Source organism: Opisthocomus hoazin, chromosome 9 (genome assembly GCF_030867145.1).
Source record: "Opisthocomus hoazin isolate bOpiHoa1 chromosome 9, bOpiHoa1.hap1, whole genome shotgun sequence".
In the NCBI taxonomy this organism is placed as follows: Eukaryota; Metazoa; Chordata; class Aves; order Opisthocomiformes; family Opisthocomidae; genus Opisthocomus; species Opisthocomus hoazin.
This window is the reverse complement of record NC_134422.1, coordinates 44,927,678-44,950,577: the sequence shown is the minus strand read 5'-3', so window position 1 is coordinate 44,950,577 and position 22,900 is coordinate 44,927,678. Positions and strand designations below refer to the sequence as shown.

General features: G+C 46.7%; 2 protein-coding genes across 4 annotated transcripts in view; both read right to left on the bottom strand.

Annotated features, from left to right (window-relative positions):
• Positions 1–10,139, bottom strand: part of LOC142362457 (uncharacterized) — a 98,808-nt gene extending 88,669 nt beyond the window's left edge. Inside the window, exons 1-8 of the mRNA XM_075431090.1 lie at positions 10,078–10,139; positions 9,631–9,810; positions 8,288–8,427; positions 7,433–8,024; positions 7,237–7,346; positions 4,532–4,641; positions 1,777–1,886; positions 129–1,106 (exon numbers count right to left, since the gene is read on the bottom strand). Of these exons, the coding sequence (XP_075287205.1) occupies positions 1,818–1,886; positions 4,532–4,641; positions 7,237–7,346; positions 7,433–8,024; positions 8,288–8,427; positions 9,631–9,810; positions 10,078–10,139 (1,263 nt within the window). The 3' untranslated portion in view covers positions 129–1,106; positions 1,777–1,817. The remainder of the gene's footprint in view (positions 1–128; positions 1,107–1,776; positions 1,887–4,531; positions 4,642–7,236; positions 7,347–7,432; positions 8,025–8,287; positions 8,428–9,630; positions 9,811–10,077) is intronic.
• A 930-nt stretch (positions 10,140–11,069) lies between these two features.
• The window catches only part of AOX1 (aldehyde oxidase 1), a 54,269-nt gene continuing 42,438 nt past the window's right edge, over positions 11,070–22,900 (bottom strand). For 2 of the 3 annotated variants that reach the window (XM_075430447.1, XM_075430445.1), the window contains exons 25-35: positions 22,245–22,436; positions 21,736–21,963; positions 20,607–20,702; positions 19,772–19,900; positions 19,209–19,283; positions 17,667–17,719; positions 16,858–16,972; positions 16,169–16,234; positions 15,407–15,595; positions 13,784–13,951; positions 11,070–12,732 (exon numbers count right to left, since the gene is read on the bottom strand). In XM_075430447.1, coding sequence (XP_075286562.1) covers positions 12,682–12,732; positions 13,784–13,951; positions 15,407–15,595; positions 16,169–16,234; positions 16,858–16,972; positions 17,667–17,719; positions 19,209–19,283; positions 19,772–19,900; positions 20,607–20,702; positions 21,736–21,963; positions 22,245–22,436 — 1,362 coding nt within the window. In that variant the 3' untranslated portion in view covers positions 11,070–12,681. Of the gene's footprint in view, positions 12,733–13,772; positions 13,952–15,406; positions 15,596–16,168; positions 16,235–16,857; positions 16,973–17,666; positions 17,720–19,208; positions 19,284–19,771; positions 19,901–20,606; positions 20,703–21,735; positions 21,964–22,244; positions 22,437–22,900 lie in introns of all 3 variants that reach the window. The other variant, XM_075430446.1, reaches the window with a different exon arrangement.

Here is a 22,900-nt window from a genome sequence, read left to right as displayed (position 1 = left end):
CTCGCGGCTCCGACACGGCGCCGCACCCCCGCCGCTCCTTGCCCCCGACACGGACCCCGCCCTCCCGGGCGCTTTTCCCCGGGACCCGCCGCTCCATCCAACCCCCCCCCCCCATACCCCGCGCTCACCTTCTCCCTCACTGCAGCCGCAACCCGGCTATGGCTCCGCTCCTCCTTCGGCTCGCATCGGGTCCTCCACAGCTACCCGGGGCACGGCAGCACCAGGCCCTCCACCGGCAGAGGGAGGGGCCGTCGCCATCAGACCCGCTGCCCGCACCTGGGGCTCCCCCGGCCCCGGCCCACGGCTGGAGTCCACGATGCCGTCATTGGGCAAACACAAAGACTCTCTGAAGCCCTTTGGGCACTTCAGCAAGCAGGCAGGCGTTCCTTATTGCAGCGCCGGACACACAGGGCACGGCTCCAACCAGCGCGCAAAGCACCTGCGCCACCCGAGCGGCAGTACGGAACTTTGCTCACCGGGTGGCAGCAGCGAGCTCTTGGACACGGCGCCACACGAGCCGCAGTACCGAACTTTGCTCACCGGGTGGCAGCAGCGAGCCCTTGGACACGGCGCCACCGCGCATTGGCGCCGCCCGAGACGCCAGTACCGAACTTTGATCACCGGGTGGCAGCAGCGATCGTACCGGCCCCTCCACGGCCACCCGGGCCACGGCAGCACCGGGCCCTCCACCTGCAGAGGGAGGGGCCGTCGCCATCAGACCCGCTGCCCGCACCTGGGGCTCCCCCGGCCCCGGCCCACGGATGGAGCCCGGCAGGAACAGGGGGCCGTCGCCCCAGCCCCACAGCCCGTCCCCTCCTCCCCTGGCCTCTGGCGCAGCCCCTCGTCCCGTGCAAACCAAGCACAAACGCAGCCGCGAGGGCAAAAGGGACCGCAGGTCTTTACTCAGTCACGCACCCAGCCAGTCCCGGGAGCCGCTCTGCTCCGGGGCTCGCGGCCCCCGACGCTCCCTCTGCCCCTCCGACACCTCGGCACTCCTTCCCGCAGCTGCGCCCGTTGCTCCAGCGGCGAACAGTCCGTCCGTCGCCTCCCGGAGCGACGCGCTGCTCGGCAGAGGCTGCCAAAAATGAGGAGCAGGGTGCAGGCCACTACAAGAGAGGAGAAAAGTGACAGGTGGCTGGACAGCGGCGGTGGAACGAGAAAGCACGAAGCAGGGAAAGGAGCAGCGAGAGAAGGATGGGGACAGGCAGTCCCACAGAGATGGAGAAAGAAGCAGCAGCAAGAGAGGAAGAGCGGCAGCAGAAAGAAGAAGAGGGAGCAGGACACAGACCGAAAATGAAGAACGGGGAGCAGGAAGGAGATGCAAAAAAAAACCCTGCAGCATGACAGAGGAAAAAAGAATAGCGGCAGGGACCTGGACAAAGAGAGATGAGGAAACAGAATAGAATAGACATGGAGAAAGCAGTAGATCTGTGACGTGCTACGGAGCCGAGAAGGAAGGCCTCGAATCAAGGGACGAGGAGCCAGACAGAGAGCACCAAAGACAGCAAAAGTACTGACAGGCTACAGAGTAGGAGGAAAGCAAAACTAGTAACCGGGAGCTGAACAGAAAGAGGGGAAGAAGGAAAAAAATGCCACGGGCTGCAGGGCAGAAAGAGGGAGGACTTCAAAGATGGGGACAAGTCAGAGACAGATGGAGAAAGAAGGTACACAAGAGCAGAAAAAAAAGTAGTCGTAGCAGTGGGGGAAAGAGAGGGAGCCGGGGAGGGCCCAGGATGCAGAAGAGGGGTGACAGGGCCCCGAGGGCCCAGGACTCACCGCAGCTCTCACTCTCGGTGCTGCCGGGAGACTCTGACACTTCAGATGTTTCTCTCTCCTTCTCTCTTCCCTTCTTCTTCCGCAACTCCAATCGTTTGGCTCTCCTCCACCTGAGAGAAAATGCATGTGGCTGTCTTAGAGCTCATACGAGACGTGGCTTCCTAGACAAGAAGCCTCACTGCACACTATATGCAGGAACAGGACAGAGAAAAAGAGAGAATATGATGAGTGGGAAGCAGAACACACGGATCGAGAGAGAACTTGAATCAGAGGAGTAAACAAGGCAGGAAAGAGAGATAAAGACAGGGAAGAAGCCACAAGAAAAGGGCCTTTCTGGCCTCTACTCGCACCCCCCGGCCTCCTTTTTTTTCTGGCCTCTACTCTCGCCCCCAGCCTCCCACCCCTCTGCAGCCTCCCACTCCTTTCCGGCCTCCCTTTTTTTCTGGCCTCTACTCTCGCCCCCAGCCTCCCACCCCTCTGCAGCCTCCCACCCCTTTCCGGCCTCCCTTTTTTTCTGGCCTCTACTCTCGCCCCCAGCCTCCCACCCCTCTGCAGCCTCCCACCCCTTTCCGGCCTCCTTTTTTTTCTGGCCTCTACTCCCCCCTCCTCGGCCCCCCCCCCCCCCCCCCCCAGCCTCCCACCCCTCGATAGCCTCCTACCTCCCATTTTGCTGGCCTCTACTTAATTCAGCTTCCCACCCCTCTGCAACCTCCTACCTCTTTCCAGCCTCCACTCCGCCCCCCCAGCTTCCCACCCTTTTTCAGCCTCCCACCACCGTCCCACGCAGTGCAGGACACACTGACAGAGAGAGAAAAAGGACAGGCAACAGGAAGAAACGTACTAAGAAACAAAGAAAGGGTCAGACGAAGAAGGGGGTGGGTGGTCAGGGTTGGAACCCCAACACAAACCAGCAAGGGGATAGAGGACAGACAGAGAGGAAGACAAGAACGGGCCGGGAAGCAGGAAGAGAAGGAGAGAAAGGCAAAAAGGGAGAGCCGGCTGCACAGGCAGGTACAGCAAGAAACGACCGGACAGGCAGCAGCATCGAGAAAGAGAGACAGAAAAACTGGGGACAGGAAGCAGGACAGAGGGACGGCGAGAGGAAACAAGGGCCAGGGAGCAGGACAGCGGTGGAAAAAGAGGCACTGGGGCAGTAGGACAGAAAGAGAAGGAAGAAAGGCCAGAACAAGGACGGGGAATAACAGCAAAGGGAAAGAGAAGGACAAGGAGCGGGACAGATTGTCAGAGAAAGACAGGGACAGGGAGCGGGACAAGGTGATACTGAGAGAGAAAAAGGGGACGAGGAGGCAGGACAAAGTGAAAGACAGGCACAAGTAAGAGACGGGGGAGCAGGACAGAGACGGAGGGGGAAAAGCCTCAGCTGGGCAGCAGGAGAGAGAGGCGGAGAAGGGAAAAAACAGCACCGGGCTGAGGGACCCTGAGGGAGGAATTAAAAAACAAACACAGGGAGCAGGACAAAATGACAGAGAGAGAGAAAAGGGACAGAGCAGGACAGCATTGGGGGGAGAAATGCGACCGTGACGGGCAGCGGGAGAGAGGTATGGAGAAAGAAAAAAAATACCGAGGAAGAGAGAAAGGAAACAAGGGACAGCGAGCTGCACAGGGGGATAGAGAAAGAAAGGATGGGAGAGGGAATGGCGCAGAGAGAGAAAGGCAGAAAAAACAGCAAGAGGAAGCAGGGCAAAAGGACAGCAAGAGGAAAAAGGAAAGGGACAGGGAGCTGGACAGAGATGGGAAAAAAAGCAGCGGGGACACACGAAAAGAGACAGAAAGAGAAGGGCGCAAAAGGATAGATCAGGACAGCGGCAGGATGGAGACGCACAACAAAACCTGGGACGGTCAACCTGGGTGGGCGGGGAGCGGGTCAGAGAGCCGGAGAAAGGAAAAACACTGCTGTGGAGCAGCAGAGGGGGACGGAGAAAGAAAGAGAGGGACGGGGAGCAGGGCAGAGAAACGGAGAGAGAAAATAAGCGATGGGGAGAAGGGCAGAGCACTAGGAAGAGGAAAATAAGACAAGGGAGAAGACCGAGGAGCTCAGAGAGAAAGAAGGGTCGAAAGGAAACGCCAGAGAGGTAGAGAAATCAAGAAAAACAGGGACGAGGAGCCTTGCAGAGACGGAGCACGAAAATGTAGGGCCGGTGAGCGCGAAAGAGGGAGAGAGAGACGGGGGCAGGGGGAGGAGATGAAGAAGAAAGGAGAGATAAAGATAGCAACGGAGCGCAGGACACACAGACAGAGAGAGAAAAAGGACAGTGAACAGGAAAAAAGGGACCGAGAAACAAAGAAAGGGTCAGATCTAGACAAAGAGACCAAGAAAGGGGCGGGGGGCGTGTGTGCAGGGAAACCCCAAAACAAACCAGCAAGGGGCTAGAGAACAGAGAGGGAGAGAAAGAGAAGAAAGGGCCATGAAGCAGGACAGAGAAGGAGAGAAAGGCAAAAAGGGAGAGCAAAAAGAGAGCCGGCTGGACAGGGAGGTACAGCAAGAAACGACCGGACAGCCAGCAGGACAGAGAAATAGAGACAGGGAGCCGGCTAGAGAAATTCTGAAGGGAGAAAAAGAGGGAGAGGGAGCAGAACACAAACACAGACAGAAGACGGGAGGTACAGGGAAAGGAAAACAAAAGGAAAAAGAAAAAAAAAAAAAAAATCACAGCAGCGTGGGAGAGAGAAGGATCCAGGGGAGGGCCCGGGACGCAGAAGAGGGGCGACAGGGCCCCGAGGGCCCGCCACTCACCGCAGCTCTCGCTCTCCGCGCTCCCGGGAGACTCTGCCGCTTCAGACGCTTCTCTGTCCTGCTCTCCTCCATTCCTCTTCCGTAACTCCGGTCACTTGGCTGTCCCCCACCTAAGAGAAAACGTCCATGTCTCGCAGCTCTTACGAGACAAGGATCCCTAGGCACGTAGCCTCGCTTGCTCGCGCGCTACGCGCAGGAACAGCACAGAGGGAAAGAGAGAGAGACAGAGAACGACGAGCGGGCAGCAGAACTGACGGATCAAGAGAGAAACTGAATCGGAGGAATAAAGAACACTGGAGGGAGACACAAGTAGAGCGAACAAGCCAGATGGACGGGGGCAGGAGACACACAGATCAGGCCAAAGAGGTGGAGAAAGTAAAATCGGTGATGGGCTGCAGGATGATAGAAAAGGCCACGGTTCAGGACAGAGGAGAACAACGGGACAGCAAGCTGGACAGGGGCATATAGCGAGAAACAAAGGGACAGGCAGCACTATGGAGATACACAGACAAAGAGTTACGGGGAGGATGGAGGACAGAGAGAACAAGAGAAAAGGGACAGGGAGGGGGGCACAGATGGAGAAAGAAACATTGCAGAGAGCGACAGGGCAGAGGCAGAGAGGTAGAGAAAGGAAGAAAAAAGTAGCGACGAGTAAGAGGCCAGAGGGACAAGGAAAAGCCAGGAGGAAGGACAGAGTGAGAGAGAAAACAGGTGAGGGACACAACGCCAGACTGTGAAACAGAGAGCGCAACAGGGAGCAGGACGCTGGGACAGACAGCAAACGAGAGCAACAGAGAGAACGGCAGCGAGGCAGAGCACGAGATAAAACAGGGACTGAGAGCAAGACCGAGGGGTGAAGCAATAAATAACGGGGCTGGGGAGCAGGACAGCAGAAGAGAGAGACAGAGAGGGGGACACATAAGACAACCGCAAACTGAGAGGGAGAAGGAGAAGAGCACAGAGGGTCACAGACAAAAAGAGAGGGACGGCAGAAAGAGAAAAACAAGACGAGGCAGAAGGACTGAGGAGCAGAGAGAAAAAGGGTACGGGGAAAAGGACAGAGATGCAGAAAACAAGGAAAGCCTGGAGCACAGGGCAAAACTGACAAGGACAGGGAGCGGGACAAAGGGATGGAGGAGTTAAAAACAGCGATGGGCCGCAGCACAGAGGAAGAGAGAGAAAAAGAGCAAGAGCAGCAAGGGAAGAAGAGTGACAGAAGGGTGTTGACAGGGACACGTACAAAGGGGGCTTGGGGGACACAGACATCGGAAGGGTAGAAAGGAAAGGGAGGGATGGGGAGCAAGACAGCGTGACAGAGCGAGACAGAGGGAGTGGAGTGCAAGGATACACAAAAGCAGAGGGACTGGGAAGAGGAAAGAACGTCAGGGAGAGAAAGGCGAGGCTGGCGAGCAGGAGAGAGAGAGGTGGAGAATGAAAAAACAGCCACGGTCAGAAGAACAGAAATGCAGAGAAGAAAAAATTACTTCCAGGCAGCAGGACAGAGGGACAGAGCAAGAGCAAAAATATCAAGAGGGAGAAGGACAGGTAACACACAGCAGGACGCTGCGGGAGTGAGAGGGAGGGAACACAGAGCAAAGCAGAAGAATGAAGAGAGAAAAAAAAAAACAACCCAGCAAACAGAAAGGGAACCAGACAGAACTAGGCAGCAGGACAGAGAGACGGAGAAAGAAAAAACAGGGACAAAGGGATAGAGAGGCAAAGAGAGGGATGGGGACCAGGACAGTGGGATACAAACAGGGAGTAGGACTCGAGATTGCAGAGAGAGAGGTCCAGGGAAGCAGGAAGAATGACAGAGAGAAAAAGGGGGCAGGGGGGTGGGGAGCAGGTCAGAGAGCCGGAGAAAGGAAAAACACTGCTGTGGAGCAGCAGAGGGGGACGGAGAAAGAGAAAGAGGGAGGGGGAGCAGGGCAGAGAAACGGAGAGAGAAAATAAGCGATGGGGAGAAGGGCAGAGCACTAGGAAGAGGAAAATAAGACAAGGGAGAAGACCGAGGAGCTCAGAGAGAAAGAAGGGTCGAAAGGAAACGCCAGAGAGGTAGAGAAATCAAGAAAAACAGGGACGAGGAGCCTTGCAGAGACGGAGCACGAAAATGTAGGGCCGGTGAGCGCGAAAGAGGGAGAGAGAGACGGGGGCAGGGGGAGGAGATGAAGAAGAAAGGAGAGATAAAGATGGCAACGGAGCGCAGGGGACACAGACAAAGAGAGAAAAAGGACAGTGAACAGGAAAAAAGGGACCGAGAAACAAAGAAAGGGTCAGATCTAGACAAAGAGACCAAGAAAGGGGCGGGGGGCGTGTGTGCAGGGAAACCCCAAAACAAACCAGCAAGGGGCTAGAGAACAGAGAGGGAGAGAAAGAGAAGAAAGGGCCATGAAGCAGGACAGAGAAGGAGAGAAAGGCAAAAAGGGAGAGCAAAAAGAGAGCCGGCTGGACAGGGAGGTACAGCAAGAAACGACCGGACAGCCAGCAGGACAGAGAAATAGAGACAGGGAGCCGGCTAGAGAAATTCTGAAAGGAGAAAAAGAGGGAGAGGGAGCAGAACACAAACACAGACAGAAGACGGGAGGTACAGGGAAAGGAAAACGAAAAAAAAAAAAAAATCACAGCAGCGTGGGAGAAATAAGGATCCAGGGGACAGCTCGGGACGCAGAAGAGGGGCGACAGGGCCCCGAGGGCCCGCCACTCACCGCAGCTCTCGCTCTCCGCGCTCCCGGGAGACTCTGCCGCTTCAGACGCTTCTCTGTCCTGCTCTCCTCCATTCCTCTTCCGTAACTCCAGTCGCTTGGCTGTCCCCCACCTAAGAGAAAACGTCCATGTCTCGCAGCTCTTACGAGACAAGGCTCCCTACGCACGTAGCCGCGCTCGCGCGCTCCACAACCGTACCATGCTGCTGCTGGTGACACATACAGACCCTGCGGGGCACGCTGGCGGCCTGGCCTGCTGCGGGCTACCAAGAGGGAGCCTTCCTCACCCGCAGCGCCAGGCAGCTGCCAGCCAGGTGGCCTTCCATTTCTTCTTCTTCTTAAGCCTTCTCGGGACTCTCCAGCTTCAGCCGCGCCACCTCCTGTCCGCAGCCACTCAGCGCCCCGCCTCTCCCTTTTCGCCCCCACGCCGCCAGCACAGCGAGGCCCGGCACACGCAGCCCACACAAGCCTGGAGCGGGCGGAGCCAACGGCATCCCCAGGGCACGAACGGACAAACGCGTCCTCAGCGCGGCCCCTGCCACACACAAACAAGCAGCGGCGACCGCGTTCAGGGAGGCCGACGCACGCTCCAGGGCCAGCGTGCCGCCCGCACCACGGGCCTTGGGGGAGGCCGGGCGCTCCGGGACAGGCTTCAGGGGACGTGCTGCAGCTGGGGGCGGCTGCGCGGGGCGAGCGGGGCCGGGGGAGCGCTGCCGACTTGGGGGGGGGGGGGGGGGTGCCCGCCTCCTTCTCCCCTTCCCTTCCGTCACCTCCCGCCTCTGGCCCCGGGGCTGCCCGCACCCGGCTCGCCTCCTGCAGCCTGCCGCAGCGGGCGGCTCCAAGCTTCCCGTCCCACCACCCTCGGGCAGCCACCACTCACCCCCGCACCCGCCGGCGAGGAGCCCGCGCCTCACCGCTGGCCTCTCTGCTCCCCCGCCGCCCCGGCACCCGACACCAGCCCGCCGCCATGCTACTCCGCCGCACCGCGCATGCGCCACGAGCCGACGGCGCGCCGGAGGGGCCAGACCCTGCGAGGAGCGCCGGGCTGCAGTACCGCATTGCGGCCAGGGGGCGGCTCCGGCGCTGCTGCGGTTCCGCGCGGTGCCGGCGCGTCGGGCAGCAGCGAGCGCGGCGGCAGCGCAAAACGCGTTGAGCTGCGTCGCGTGCCACAAATTAACCAGTAGCGACGGTGAGCTAAAACGGAGAGAGGAAGAAAATCTAAAAAAGCAACGGCACTAAGGAAAAACGAGAAAAAAATAATTCAAAAATAAAGGCAGCAAACGAGATGAAAGTAGAAAATATAAAAACCATGGAGATTAGGGAAATAAAGGGAAAATATAGCAAACAGGGCAGCAAACTAAACAGAGACATAGAGAATCTGAAAAGAGAAGGAACTAAGGAAAGAGAAGAAATAAATCCAGCGAATGGGATAACAGTAGAAAATTTTAAAAACAACAGGGATTAGGGAAATAAAGGAAAAACATTTAAAAATAGGGACTGTCAATTAAAATAGAGATGCTGAAAGAAAATTTAAAAGACCATGGTGCAAAGAGAAGAAAAAAATTAACAAACACAGCAAACGTGATAAAAGTAGACAGAGGAAGGGAAATAAAGAAAAAAAAATCTAAAAATAGGGACAGCAAACTTCATAATGACTTTAAAACCAAGGGGGTACGTGACCGACAAAGAACAAATAAAAATAGGGATTAGCAGCTTCATAAAAGTAGACACAAAAAAGGAATTTTGAAAGTGATGTGGTAAGGGACAGACAGGAAAAATCAAAAAATAAAGACAGCAAACTGGGTAAAAGTTGACATAGTGAGAAAAATCTCAAAAGCAAAAGGGTGAACAGAGAGGGGAAAAAAATTAAAATAGGCTCAGCAAAGTAAATAGATGAAGCAAAATTTTAAAAGTGATGAAGTAGAGGACAGGCAGGAAGAGATAAACCCCACAGACAGGGAACTGGTTAAATGTAGATGTAGGGAGACAATTCAGAAAGCGACAAAGTACTGGCCATAAGGGTAAGAAGTTAAACATCAGGAGAGGGAGCCTGACAGACAGTCCTGGAGAAAGGACACGGGAGGAGGTACACAGTGCAGAGCGGGGAGGGGGGGGGGTGTCACCAAAACCAGACACAGGTCGCTGGGTAGAGGGAGACCTAGAACTGCAGTTTTCCCAAGGAAGGGGGAAGAAGGCTGTGTGGGAAGATGAAACAGTAACGGGTGGGGAGCCAGAAAGGGAGAGACACAGAAACGAAATGTAGAAGGCGACAAGATACAGGGCAGTGTTGACAGAAGAGCAAAAACACTTCAGGGAGTCAGAGAGCCTGAAAAGGAGATGGAGGCAGGCAGAGATCTGGAGAAGCGCAACAGGGCTGGGCCCAGATGCACAACTCACCACAGCTCCCGGCCCTGGCAGGAGACCGTCACTGCCCCAAGGCTTCTCTCTTTGCCTCTGCCACCTTCCTCCTCCGCTGTGCCGGCTGCCGGACCCTCATCCACCCAGGAGCATGCGGCGGGTGCCTCGATGCTTCTCTCCCACGAGGCTTCCCGGATGCATGGCAGCTCACACGTGCAGCTGATGGAAGCAGGGAGCTCCCGGAGCTGTGTACTGGTGGTGCACTGTCAGGGATGGCTGGGAGTGATCCTTCCTTGCCATGGGGACTGGCTGTTTCTTGCCGGAGGCAGCTACCTGCCGAACCCCCTTCACCTCGCTCCTCAGCCAGCTCCTGCAGGCAGTCGTGCCAGGGCAGCCCCCTCCCCAGCCTGAGCCCCTTGGCACAGCAGGACCGGCCCCATCCTCACCTGCAGCCTTTTTAACACCTTGGCCCAGTCCCATCCTCACCTCACAGGTCCCACCAGGGCAGCCCCGGCCCACAGCTGGAGCCCATCCAGAACAGGGGCCATGGCCCCAGCCCCATGGCACATCACCCCCTCCCTTGGACCCCACTGCAGCTACTGTGGAAAAAAATGGAGGAAAAAAACTGAAAAATTGGGACAGTGAACTAAAATGGAGAAGTAGAAAGAACAGATAGGGAGGAATCTTTGTTAACAATAACTGAGAAATACTGACAAGCAGATGTGTCATCTGCACTGCAGCAAAACAAAGTGCAGGTCTAGAACATGATAAATCCCTGGAGTGCAAACACCTCAGCACTGCAGGTGAGGACACATTGCCTGCAAGGGCTGGACCACGATTTTTTACAAGGTTTGACTTCTCTGGAACTAAACAGCACCTGTGCATAGGTACGTAGGAGAACAACAGACAATGCACCTTCCCCCAGTTTAACAGACCTATATGCTCCCTGCTTCAGCATATCCCAGGATTTACCCATGTTTTGGGGCTGTTATCGACGTGTGGTGGCGTGAGCTGTCATTAACAAGCCCATGCAGTGAAACTAAGATGTTTCAAATCAGAAAAACTAGTTATGGCAGCATTTAATTTCTTTCATTGACGTTCAAGTAAAAACCAATGGGGCTCAGCTGCCTAAACCACACTTCTAGTGCCACTTCAGATGATTTGCTATAACCTCCTTGCCCCCCAGTTGCTATATCAGATCTTCCAGTTCTGTGCTTTCCTATATTTCTACTGTCTTATGACATCTAAAAGTGGTACTAGACGCCTATGTTTAAGCAACTGAATTTCACCTACTTGTAGTTGCTACAGAGAGACAAACACATTGAAACAATAAAGATTTCATATCTTAATGGCCAATGCAAAAATAGTTTGACCTACTAAACTGATTTCTGTCATGAAAGGGATGGAAGGCAAGCAGAGAAAATAATGTGTGGAAAACTGAGGAGCAGTGAAATAATAAGAGACTGCAGGCCGACATGTCAAACAAATTAGAGCCATTTATTTTGGCAGTCTTCATGGTTCTGGAGCAATCTGACCTATGAGTAACTAGAAGAGCAATCAGCATGTTCAGCAAGGAATAGCTGATGCAGAGGTTCACTGAAACCACACTTTGAATGTACAACCTACCTAGTTTTCCAGTTCTGTGCTCTTATCAAAGAACCTGCTGCAATCCCTCAGGTGCTACCTTGGGTGACTTCTGTAGACTCACTAAACAGTGATGTGTTTTCTCCATGTCAGGATGTATCCCAGATCAAAGCCCCAAATCCCAGGGAGCTTTCCTGTGTTTTTATGTGTGCGTGTGCACATGCACACACATTCGGAACTGAAATCTCAGCTTTGCACTTCAAGAGGAGGAAAGGCTGAAGTTCTCAGTTCAATATTGTGGATTCTGATGCTGAAATCTGAACACCGCGGCTGGAGCTTTCATAATCTATTACCTTTGCTATATTCTATGTGATTTCTTGGTCTCAGGTTACAAATATTTACATACTTCAATTTTAATATCACCAGAATTTGTTATCATTTAATAGAGTGCTGGTTTTTATTTTCCTGTTTTCTCCAGCTGCTACTACTTGGGTCTGGTCTAAACCTACTACAACCTAGGCAGCATCAGATGACTGATCTTTGAAGATCATCGTTTGATCTCACTTCATTTTTTTTCTATCTTTTTATCACAGGAGTGGCCAAGAGTGGGAGAAAGCTCTTAACTGTACATTCATTGCTCAATATAGTCCTGAGCACAGGATTAAGCACTGCTTAAGAGTCCCTTCCAGAGACAGGTTCATCCAGTCTCCTATTCAAAGCACACCGAACTCCATGTGAATTTTCCCATTAAGTTCAGAGGCTTTTGGCTTGCTCCATAAGAAAAAGAAAGCTTCCGAGGGAAATCACAACTGACTCTTCCAACTTTTGGGATAAAATTCATCTCCTATATATGTAGGTAAGCCATAGCAATTTGCCTGGCACAGTAAAATAAAATCGTAACTCTTGTTTCTTGCATGTTTTTAACACAAAGACGCCTGTGCCAAAAGAATCTAAAGCAGCTTTACTACCAGTCATAGCATCACTTCTGATGAAAAAGGGACTGAATCCAACAAACAAGGTTCTAATTCTTCAAGAGACAGAAATCTCTGCACTCACAGTCCACTACAAGACTCAAATGTAAATTAGAAAATTATCTGAAGCCATTAAAAAAAATCATTTATCATATGAAGTTGTTAAGTGTAGTAAATGGCAGCAAGGTATCTAATGTAGCTTTATACTTCATCCTAATTTTCTTCTCCTGCAACATTTGAGCTGAGCTGTTCAGCACATCTTTCTTGTTGAATATGTATGCTTCAAATGAAGGAAATGTATTTCTAGCAATTAAATGCAATAATTTAAGCAAAGTACTGTAATGAATATACTGGATGGAGAATGAAGATGAGTATAGATGATGTAATGTGCATATTTTTGGTAGCTGATTCTATTGTGAAAATGAGAAAATGGAAAATATATTTATCTGTGTGTTGATTAGTATGTATTGGAGCAGTAAATCAGTTTTTCATTCCATTCCATTCCGTTCAGGTCTTGTGCACTCTGGTTTGTCATTCACACTGATATGGTCCAAGGATCGGAGGAAGCATATTCATTGTTTGTCATCTAAGAGAACAAGCAAGAAATTAAGAGTGACTTGTTAATATCATTTGATTGGCAAGCTTGCAATACTGCCCTTATCAGGTGCCTCCAAATCGCTCAGCAGGGTGTTCTACAGGAGATACCTATGGAAGATGGCTGGAAGGAAAGTCAGTGATAACTGGGGTCAGGGCCAAACAGGGATGGAGAAGCATGGTCTCTGCACTGGTGGACCTTGCCTCCCACAAGCTCCTGCGATGACAGGAAGCCCATGAACTTATTGATATGGGGGCAAATGATGCCCTGCCACGACCACAGAAACTCTATGGGAGTGATCTGTGAGTGGGAGCTCAAGAGTTTCCATGGCAGAGCCTCAGATGTTCAGGGCACAGTACTGACAAGGACTTTGCTTCACAGGTGCTGAAAAACTAAATAAAAACTTACACAGAAAAAGAATTGTAATAGCAGCGGGAACTACAATGAAGAGTTACAGAAAACACAGAATATAAAGGATCAGCATTACAAGAAGTGTATTGTCTCTTTTGGTTTTCTTCTATATCCTTCTGCTAGCTCCAAGTTAATTATTATTCTTCCAAAGAGTACTGGGCATAGCAAAGAGTCCCAGAATGAGGTGACAGTGTCAGAGTGGAAGTCACTGGTGGAAAACACCTGGAAGAGGACTGAAGATGCTTGGAGGCTGATCTAGTATCCACTGCATGTTGGTAAGAAGAGCTATTTAATCATTTGTGGGACTGATGAAAGGAGGAGGTTTCAGGGAAAGAGGAGACTGTAAACATTATGTAACATTCAAAGGAAAAAAAGGGTTATACAAAAATCAGGGCAATTCCAATACAATGCTTGAATGGCATTTGTTGGAGTAACTTTCGTGCATGAGACCTATTACCAGACATTTGAATTACAAGCAGCCTTCAAAGGAGGGAGCCATATGATATTGCTGTATACAAAGCATGACCAACTGGAGACATTATTCGCCACCCCACCATGCAAGGGTGCCAAAAGCGGTACACACTTCTGCCCAGAGATACTTAAACCGAACCTTCCCCCACCTTCCTATTACCATCTCAGTAAAGTCATCCACGCAGCCTGCCCGTATTTGTTCAGCAGTCAGAGGGCTGTTCGGTGCAAAGCTCTTTTTCAGTCCTCTTTCAGTCCTCACACTGTTTACTGCATCTCTCAAAGCAAAGAACACAGAGCATCCCAAGAAAAGTCCTGCCTCACCTATCCCCTGAAAAATTAAAAAAGAAAGAAGTCAAATAGGTGTAGGTTTGGATGGATGAAATGAGAGGACTACATGCCATATCAGTATCAACTAAAAAGCTTAGAAGTCAGTGACTCAGAGTGTTTTGCCCTTCAGTAAGGAAGTTTCTCTTAGATTTAGCAGAAGCAGGCTTAGATCACACAAAGTCTTCTGATGGTAGCTGCTTTCAGGGAGCTAAAAATGTTGATTTCAAATATTGGCTATTGATTTTAGAATCTTCTTGGCTCATTGCTAAACTGAAATTTAGAATAACTGGCAGATAAAATTAAAATAATCCAAACCCAAGTACAACTAAGAAACAAAGCCTGAACTCATGATAATTCCCTGCAGACAAACACCACCGATCTCAGTGGGTGTGACATCCTCTCACTGGTTCTGACATAAGCTTTACATTTGTTCCTTATCTCAAGGATAGGTCAATATCCACCCTTATTCCACAGTTCTCTCAGTGCTATGGTATTGAACATTTTAATCTGGGTTGGATTGGCATATTGCAATTGAATGTTACTTATCTCCTTGATAAAAACTGAGAACCAAATGTCTTCCCCAAACATGCTGCATGAAAATAGATTCACACCTTCTTACAGTGAATTTAGAGTTACTTACAGGAGGTTAAGTTCACAGAAAAGGATAAAAGTTCTGTTTGAAGAGAAATATTAGTATCAGCTCTCTAGATCAGCTTCAAATCAACTATGTAACTCCTTCACCTAGATGATACTTTTTTCAAACAAATACTTTTCTAGTTATGTACCAATGAGACAGCTTTAAATAATTTTAAAGGACCAATTTTTCTTGAGTAACTTTTGCCTTAAAATACTCTTCTTCCTCCTGTCATGCTGTTTTATTTTTCTGTATTCTAAAAGCACACCTAATACTTGAAACAGTTGAATTTTTGCAGAATTACCTTTATCTTGATTTACCATTACTACTTATATGCTACTGGCTAGACTATTTGCTCGTGTAAATTGAAGCAATGATTATACCAACTGAATACCTGAGCTAATCTCTCATATAAATACACACATATAGTCCTATTTCTTATTGCATAACACACACAAGTAAACTACACACTCTCATTGTCATTATGATTTCTCCATCAATTTCTTTGTTATCTTTATTCTAACCCTTCAGTTTAGCGCCACATTTTAAAAGTATGGTTTCATATTCATCTTGTAGCTTCTGTGTACGGTCTGCTAACGAAACCCTAAAGTTACTACTTGCCAACCATGAAAGATATGCAGCAATATCCCGCATTGTATCTTTTCATATTAGCTTCCCTGATGTCATAAATAAAATGATTTTTTGGTCACTTGTTTGAAATGCCAAAGAAGAGGAACTGAAAATTTAGATATATTTTATATCAGAGTAATTTCTCTGGTTGTTGTGGGATCTAAGAATCAGGCCCTATGATGGTTTGCTTACCTTGGATGCATAGATGGCATAAGGATTTTGGGAAGATGACAGCAGGGAAACGCTAAACTGTTCCGGAATATCACAAACAGCAGGGATCTTATACTGATCTGGACCCCGAGTATAGAGGACTCCTTCTGGAGAGTACTTCAATTCCTCCATTGTGTACAGTCCAATGCCTTGAACAAAGGCACCTTCAATCTTTAAATACAAAAAGAAATAGTATTTACAGTCTCTTGGTTGGTAAAATGGGTAAAACTTTGGCAAGAACTGATTTGTATCACTAGCTGTTAGAAGACCATTTTCTTTCCTGTTTGCCTAATAGGATTTTTCAACATTTTGCGGCTATTGTGACAGGAGACACTTTCACACTCCTCTCTCATACCAGGTAGAGACAAATGCTTTTGTGATGATGAGATCTGTGGACCATCCTGCAACGAAGAGAGGTGTTTCCCTACTATCAAATGGGGAAGGCAGGTCAAACAACAGGACAACTTGGAGACCGTAGATCACAAACAGGGATTAAGTCCAGCAGAGAGCGGGCATATATACAAACAGGAAGTACTACAGGTTGGCATCACAGATAAAATTCAAGTTTCATTAACATCTACAGAGCTCTGACACTGACCCAAATGGGGCAAGTCTACAAGTAAAGGACCTTCTAATATGATCTAGTAAGAAATTAACGTTTCCTGAATTAGTGAGGTAACCTTCACTTCAGATAAGGCTATCGGTGTAACAGACGTAAGACAGCAGAAAATTCTTGGCACATACCTGTCCTATATCCACAGCTGGATTTATGCTGCATCCAATGTCCATAACAATGTCTGTTCTGAGGTTCTGTCAATAAAATTCAAATGCATTTTACTGAGAAAGATGCATGGAGCGGCGGCATCAGAATATAACGCAGGTTAGAGTCGGTATTCAGTGGAATAATACATGCTAACATAGAGGCCCCTCCACATACATAAGAGTAATTTCCAATACCCCATTACAAGCAAAATGGGTTTGTCTCGACTTTAACAGAACTTTAGCCAGACAGCCCTGCCAGATTTTTCCCATTGCACAACGAAATCCCCACATAAATATGGATAAAGGGCATATGATCAGCAGGCTATGACATTTAGCCGTCTAGATGGTCAAAAGCCTGGAAATACACTATTCAGCTCTGCTGTAATTTGTTTGCTGCAAACAGGGAGAGAACAAGCAAAGAACGTGCCAGATGTCTGCCATAACCCAAAAGGTGAACTCACATGGCATTTATACAGATGTGCCAAAAGCTGGTTAACACTGCACAGCTTTCATTCTGCTCCACCTGTAATTTGCATTTACACTGTTGATATATTTACTATCATGTGAAGACAGGCAACAATGCAAAACCTGAATGGTTGTTAAAGCATCTAGTTCTATAAACAAACCTCATTCACATTATTTACAAAACTTCCATGACACACTGTTATTACCTTGTGATCTCCTGTCAGACAGTTAATTTCAACCTCTGAACAAGCAGCTCCATAAAGAAAATATGTGAATGGCTGTCCTTCCCCTTTCTCCCAATCCATACTTTCAGTGTAACCTCTGATGGAGGAAACAAAGTCCACAAGAAGAAAATTAATGAATGCTTGCATCATAACAAAGCAGATGAGCACATGAAAGTTTTAAACTACCTCAAGTGAAATCTTAAGTAACAGGTCAGAATGCCAGCAGTTAAGTTCCATGAAATCATACAGAGCACTAGCAGTTTCTGGTATTCATATAAAATTTAGCAGACGATCAAGCTATTTCAGAATAGGAGAGTCTATAACCAGCATAATCCAAGAAATATACTAATAAAAACATTGTAATCAAGTACAGAATACAAATTTAAGGTAATAGCATATAAGGGAATTTAGAAAAACTATGAAAGGATAATTTACAAGAGACCTTGTAACACTGTGAAAGAATTCAAAGAGAAAGGACCACAAGACTGCACTGAAAGAGCGCAGTGGGGATTACGTTTAAGATTACTGTGTCCTACAATAGCATGCTGTTGTGAATAAATCCATATCTAAGAGTATATACGATGGGAATTTTCTAAGGCTCCAGAAGAGGTCAAAACAAGGACTCCAAAACTAGGATCAGTTTTGACCCCATATATCAAAGAATTACAAAAAATATAAGCTGAGCCATTAGAAAGAACTACCAGACAAGATCGTCTCTTCACGGCATTGTTTCTCTTCAGAAATCAGTCCTGGCCTAACCTATGGATTTTTGAAGAACAAAAATGTATTACCTAAAGTACCCAGTAGCTGAAAGACTCACACTCTGTTCAAAAGCTTCTTTGACCTGTAAAATACAGGAGTGTTTGTGGTAAACCAAGGAAGGAGTCAGGAAGGAACTCAGCACACATATATTTAGTTACTTTACATATATTTACTTATTCACATATATTTAATTAAAACCCAAACTGCAACAAAATGTAAAGAAAGACAGACAGCTGAGTTAAACGTCTTTAGCTGCCTATGGTGCCTAATACTGTAGAACTAAAGCCCCTTTGGACAAACAATCTAATTCTTTCGGCAATACAATAAGGAACAGACCTGTCAACAGTGGTGTTCTTGCAGAATCTTTATTACTGGTAATGCCATAGTCAAAAAGGGCCCTGCTCAATTTTTCTGCTCAGGTTTAATAGAAATGGGTCCCTCTGTCACTGAACAGATCTGGTTGATAAATCACTGAGATAAGAGATCTGCATGACCTATTTGCATAAAAATGACAGTTGACAATTGAAATGCTTTTTGCGGTGTTCTTCCACCAGTGGTAAAAATGACAGTATGAAGTCCTAAATCCAATCCCTTTCAGTGAGTCTCATGTTCGGTTTACTCAGTTAACAAGTGTTAGGGTATTTTTTTAGGTTTTTTAAATAATTGTAATTTACTGACTTTGCAAGATGAAAAATTACTTCTCTGCATATATTAACATTCTTTCTTAGGTCAGCCATCTCTGCTAATATTTTGTGTGTGTCTGAATTATCCAAATTAATTTGGCACCTATTAGAGGAGAACTGCATTTTATCTCTGCATACTTAGCTGTCAGTTATTAAGCTACCACATGTATTCCAACATTATTTGCTGTTGCTAGGAATTACTACTGCCAAGAAAGCATTTACATTTTTGCACTTTTTATAGTATTTAATCACTTGAGAAGAAACACCCTCATGTACTGGATCTGCAAATGCCTCGAGGCAGAGATTGTCCTTTTCATTAGGCCGTATGTAACAAACACTGCTGGATAAGAAGACATAACAAACAGGTTTTCTTTTAACATGTCAATATATAGGACTAGATTCTCAGCCATACTTTTATAAAAACACTTGATATTATAGCAGAAAGCTTTTAGTTAAGAAAATTCAGTTTCTAGCCCTAAAATTCTATTCCATTTTAAAGTGGGCACCAGACAGGGGTCATTTCTATAAATGGCTTTAGCACTACTTCTGTACTATTCTACTGCATTAATTATAACATTAGTTACATATTAGAGCAATGGGAGCAAGGATTCCCGCTACCTTTTTTCCAGTTCCGTAATATACCGCATATGGGGGAGAGATTGAAGGAAGAAGTTGACAAGGCTTCTCTTTATTGATTTGGTAAAAATAAAGAACAGCCATGTAGGAAGACTGACACCGTGCACATACCTTGACAATTTTTTATCAACAGCTTGTCTGAGGGTAAGCTGGGGTGGGTCATGTTATTGCACAAGCTGATACCTTTCGTACATTAAAAACTTCAGTGCCTCCGAATGCGACTACCCATTTGGTAAGATTCACATGTCTTACCCAATCCTTCCAGGTCCCTTTCGGGTTCTTATCAATGATGGGCTGCAGGCGTTTCAGAAGAGTTTGGCAAGCATCCTGGTGAGAAGTCAGGAGAATATAACACAAAATTAACACAGATATGTTTGGTACTATTCAAGATATGTTCTAGTTAGTACTTAATTAGCATATGCTTTACTACCATCTTGGTTTGATAAAGTATGGTAGGAGGTGTCATTTTAACAGCATAGGCACAAACCTTACAAAGCGTTAAGCTACAAGGGCTGGAATCTGCATGAATCAGTAGATTTAGAACAGGAACAAGATACAAGATTTGTATGGGACTAGTTAGTTTCTTAGATGAAACAAGGATTTTGTCAAACATAAAAGCCTTTTGGGGAAAGTTCAGATCATGTTCTGCAAACTCATAAGCACCATTACTGAGAAACTGTCAACAACTCATGTTTCTTGGCAATCTCCGGTCATCTCAGGCTTCATTTCTATGGGATCACTAATGCCTAAAGTGTGGCAGGCATTAAATACCATGAGAGATAGGTTGTTTTGTTAAAATAATTACTGCTCTCTACCTTCACAGCCATGCCGTTGACATCTGTCCCTGCAGATCCTGCTGAGGCACACGCATTAGGAACTGTTGTTGTGCTCGTTTCACAGAAGTGAATACACGACATGGGGATCTTCAATTCCCGACTAGCAACCTGTTTCAGGAAGAACAAGGTATTCTTCTCTGTTTTGGAAACATTCTAACACTACAACAGTTCCCCAGTACTTGCTAGGTGTCAACAATACAAGGAAAGATGAAGTTTTAGCAATTCCTCTTCCAACCTCCAGCTGAAATCACCCTGCCCAGTTTGTCAGTACAAAGAAAAAGAAAAGAAGGGCAATGTTTTAGCTGTACTTAAACTCTGGATGAAGACTCTGGTGTCCAAAATTTGGTTCTTGATTTTGCTGCTTATATCCTGTATGACTTAGTGCAAATTATGCAGGCCCATAACCCAAGCTTTCATTGACTTGATAAATATCTTTACGGATCTGTCTCTCAATTATCCATTAAACAACTACGATAATACTAATATCATCTGGACTGTATACTAACCTGTATACTGTCTTTTTTTACCATGAGTTTTATGGGATCAGCCCCCCAAAAGCTCTTATTTCTAATAAGCCTCTTCGCATACCACTGCAAGAATAAAAACCAAATAATCTGTTTTTCTTCCTGCTGTCTCTGTGACTCTAAATGAAGGCATCTTTGCTTTCTGACTCTATCAATGCAAAGAAGCTGTGGCTATGCTGATAAAGAAACTGCCCTACTAGTACAATAACTAACCCAGAAGAAAACCTTCACGCTGTTTACCTGCATGACAGATAAAGCGCAAGGTAATATTTTCCTGGATCATTTGTTACCTGGATCATCTTTGTATGAATACCCTGCCCCATTTCAATTCCACCATGTGTCAGAAGCACAGACCCATCAGTATAAATATGAACCAGAGCAGCAGCCTGAAAAAGAAAAACAGAATCAAGATTAAACTAGTGAGAAATGTGCTGTATATTGTGATGAACTGATGAATCAAGAAAGACAGACACAGTTTTGAAGTGTATTTCAATTTATCTGTTTCATGCTTTTGAATAGAAGGTAAAATTTGGGATGCTAGTCCCTACTCTTCCTCTGTAATCAGCTTCAAGTGAAAAAGATACAAATCCTTGGAGGTCTGTTTTTTCTGTTGCTAGATTCTGAAATAAATGTACAACTGGCAACAGTAGCTGAATGGCTCCAAAAGAAGCTGGAGTACCTCCCTCACTAGTGGCTATACATGCAAATTGCTGCAAGTTCCATTTTCTCCCTCACCAATGTTCGACAGCCTTTGGACAGAGGTTTTTCAACAGCATAGGTTGGGCAGGCTGTCAGCATTAGACACAGCAGGAAGGTTCTAGACGAGATTTTTCTCCTGGACTCAGCTGGAAGTAGCACTGTAGACTACAAAGGTCCTATGGCTTTAGCCTTGAACAGAGACAGACAGTTTGATAGAATACAAGCCAGTCAATTAATTTTCAATTGATAAAAATCTGTCTATTCCAGAAGCACTGGAATCTACATTAAACAAAATACAAAGACCAAAAATACTCTTGTCTGTCTTTTCTTCCTTAAACTTAGTCTTTGATGACATCAAAGGGTTAAGTCTTTAAGAACAGCATCCCATAGTACCCCCCTGGTCAGAAAAAGTAAGCTCAGAGCTATTTCTAGAATGGTTTACTTTTCCAATGCACATTTGACCATCAGTCCTCAAAAACTTCTCATGAAAGTGTTCAACTCATCTATACCAATAACGCATCACAAGAGATGGGACTGGCCTTTAAGTAGGCAGGGTCTAAGCTGCCTGGGTCCTGAAAACCAAACAACTTTGATCTAAGCTTGAAGAGAGCTAGAAGCTAGCACAGCCTTCAGGGAATAACCATTTGTTTTGTATCTTAAGGTAGAGTAATTGCAACCTTCTATGGATAAAAAGCTTAGCTCACTTGTTCACAAACTAACCTGAGAAAGATAACGTGTGCCTAGTCCAAACGGAAACTTCATCGGTACAATGGCAATCCCTTTTTTCTTCCAGTAATTTTGTTTGTTAAATTCACTGACAGCTGTTTTCCTACTGTAGTACGCAGATTTCTCCATGCATTCATTCCAACACCGTATTAAGTTTTGCGGATCAAGCTTTTGTTTGAAGTGTGTCTCCTCGTTCTCCTTATACATATTTATTTCCCTAATCTGAAATAATAAAATTAACAGCTATCACACAATCCTGTTAAAGGCAGACTGACCATTTGGGGGGACTAGTAGATGTCAAGAAGATTACTCTATGTTTTTTTAACAATTACAAGGTTTGTTCAGTTTTTTCATTCAACAACCATTAAAAAAATATGAATTTTAGCACAAATTATGTTTGACTTAGAAAATATTTGTTCAAGCAGTTGAGCTAATCTAAAGGGTTTTAACTTTCCAGCTGCATAGACTTTATTTCAGGAGAGAAGATGCCTTCATTTTGTCACCTTTTCTGGTGATAAGCCAGTTTTATCTGCAACTCCTGTTATCCAAGTTTCTGTCACCAGTGCTGACTGGGGAAAGCCAAACCCTCGGAATGCTGTGTTTGATGGCAGGTTTGTTTTGCAGGCGTAAGCCCAGCATCTCAGGTTGGGAATCTTGTATGCATTGTCCATTTTCAGTAAGCATACTTCTGCTACCTGAGGTAGGGGACAAACAGGTATAGTTAAATGTCAGAACAGTGCTGCTTTCAAATTCACAGTTAAATATTCCTGATCTCATATAAAGACATTAACTTCAAACAAGTAGCTTTAAAATTGGATTTCTGTCAATCACTTGTAGTAAAAATACTCTTACACACATACAGACTTCACTCCTACATTTCTCATGCAGCATATTAGTTTTCAGTTCTTTTTTGATATTCACAGAATATTAAAATAATATCGCTGATATTACTAGTAGTTGACTGCTGGTCAGTAGTTAAGGATGTAACAGATACTGTTTCATTTTGCTCCTACTTTGACACCAAAAGCCACACAGAACTAGAAATAGGCAGACTAGATTTACAGCAATAAGAGCTATGAAAGGAACCGATTAAAGCATTCCAAATTATCACATCCCATGGAAATTCACAGTTAAGGTTTACTTCTGCCAAAAAGTGTAT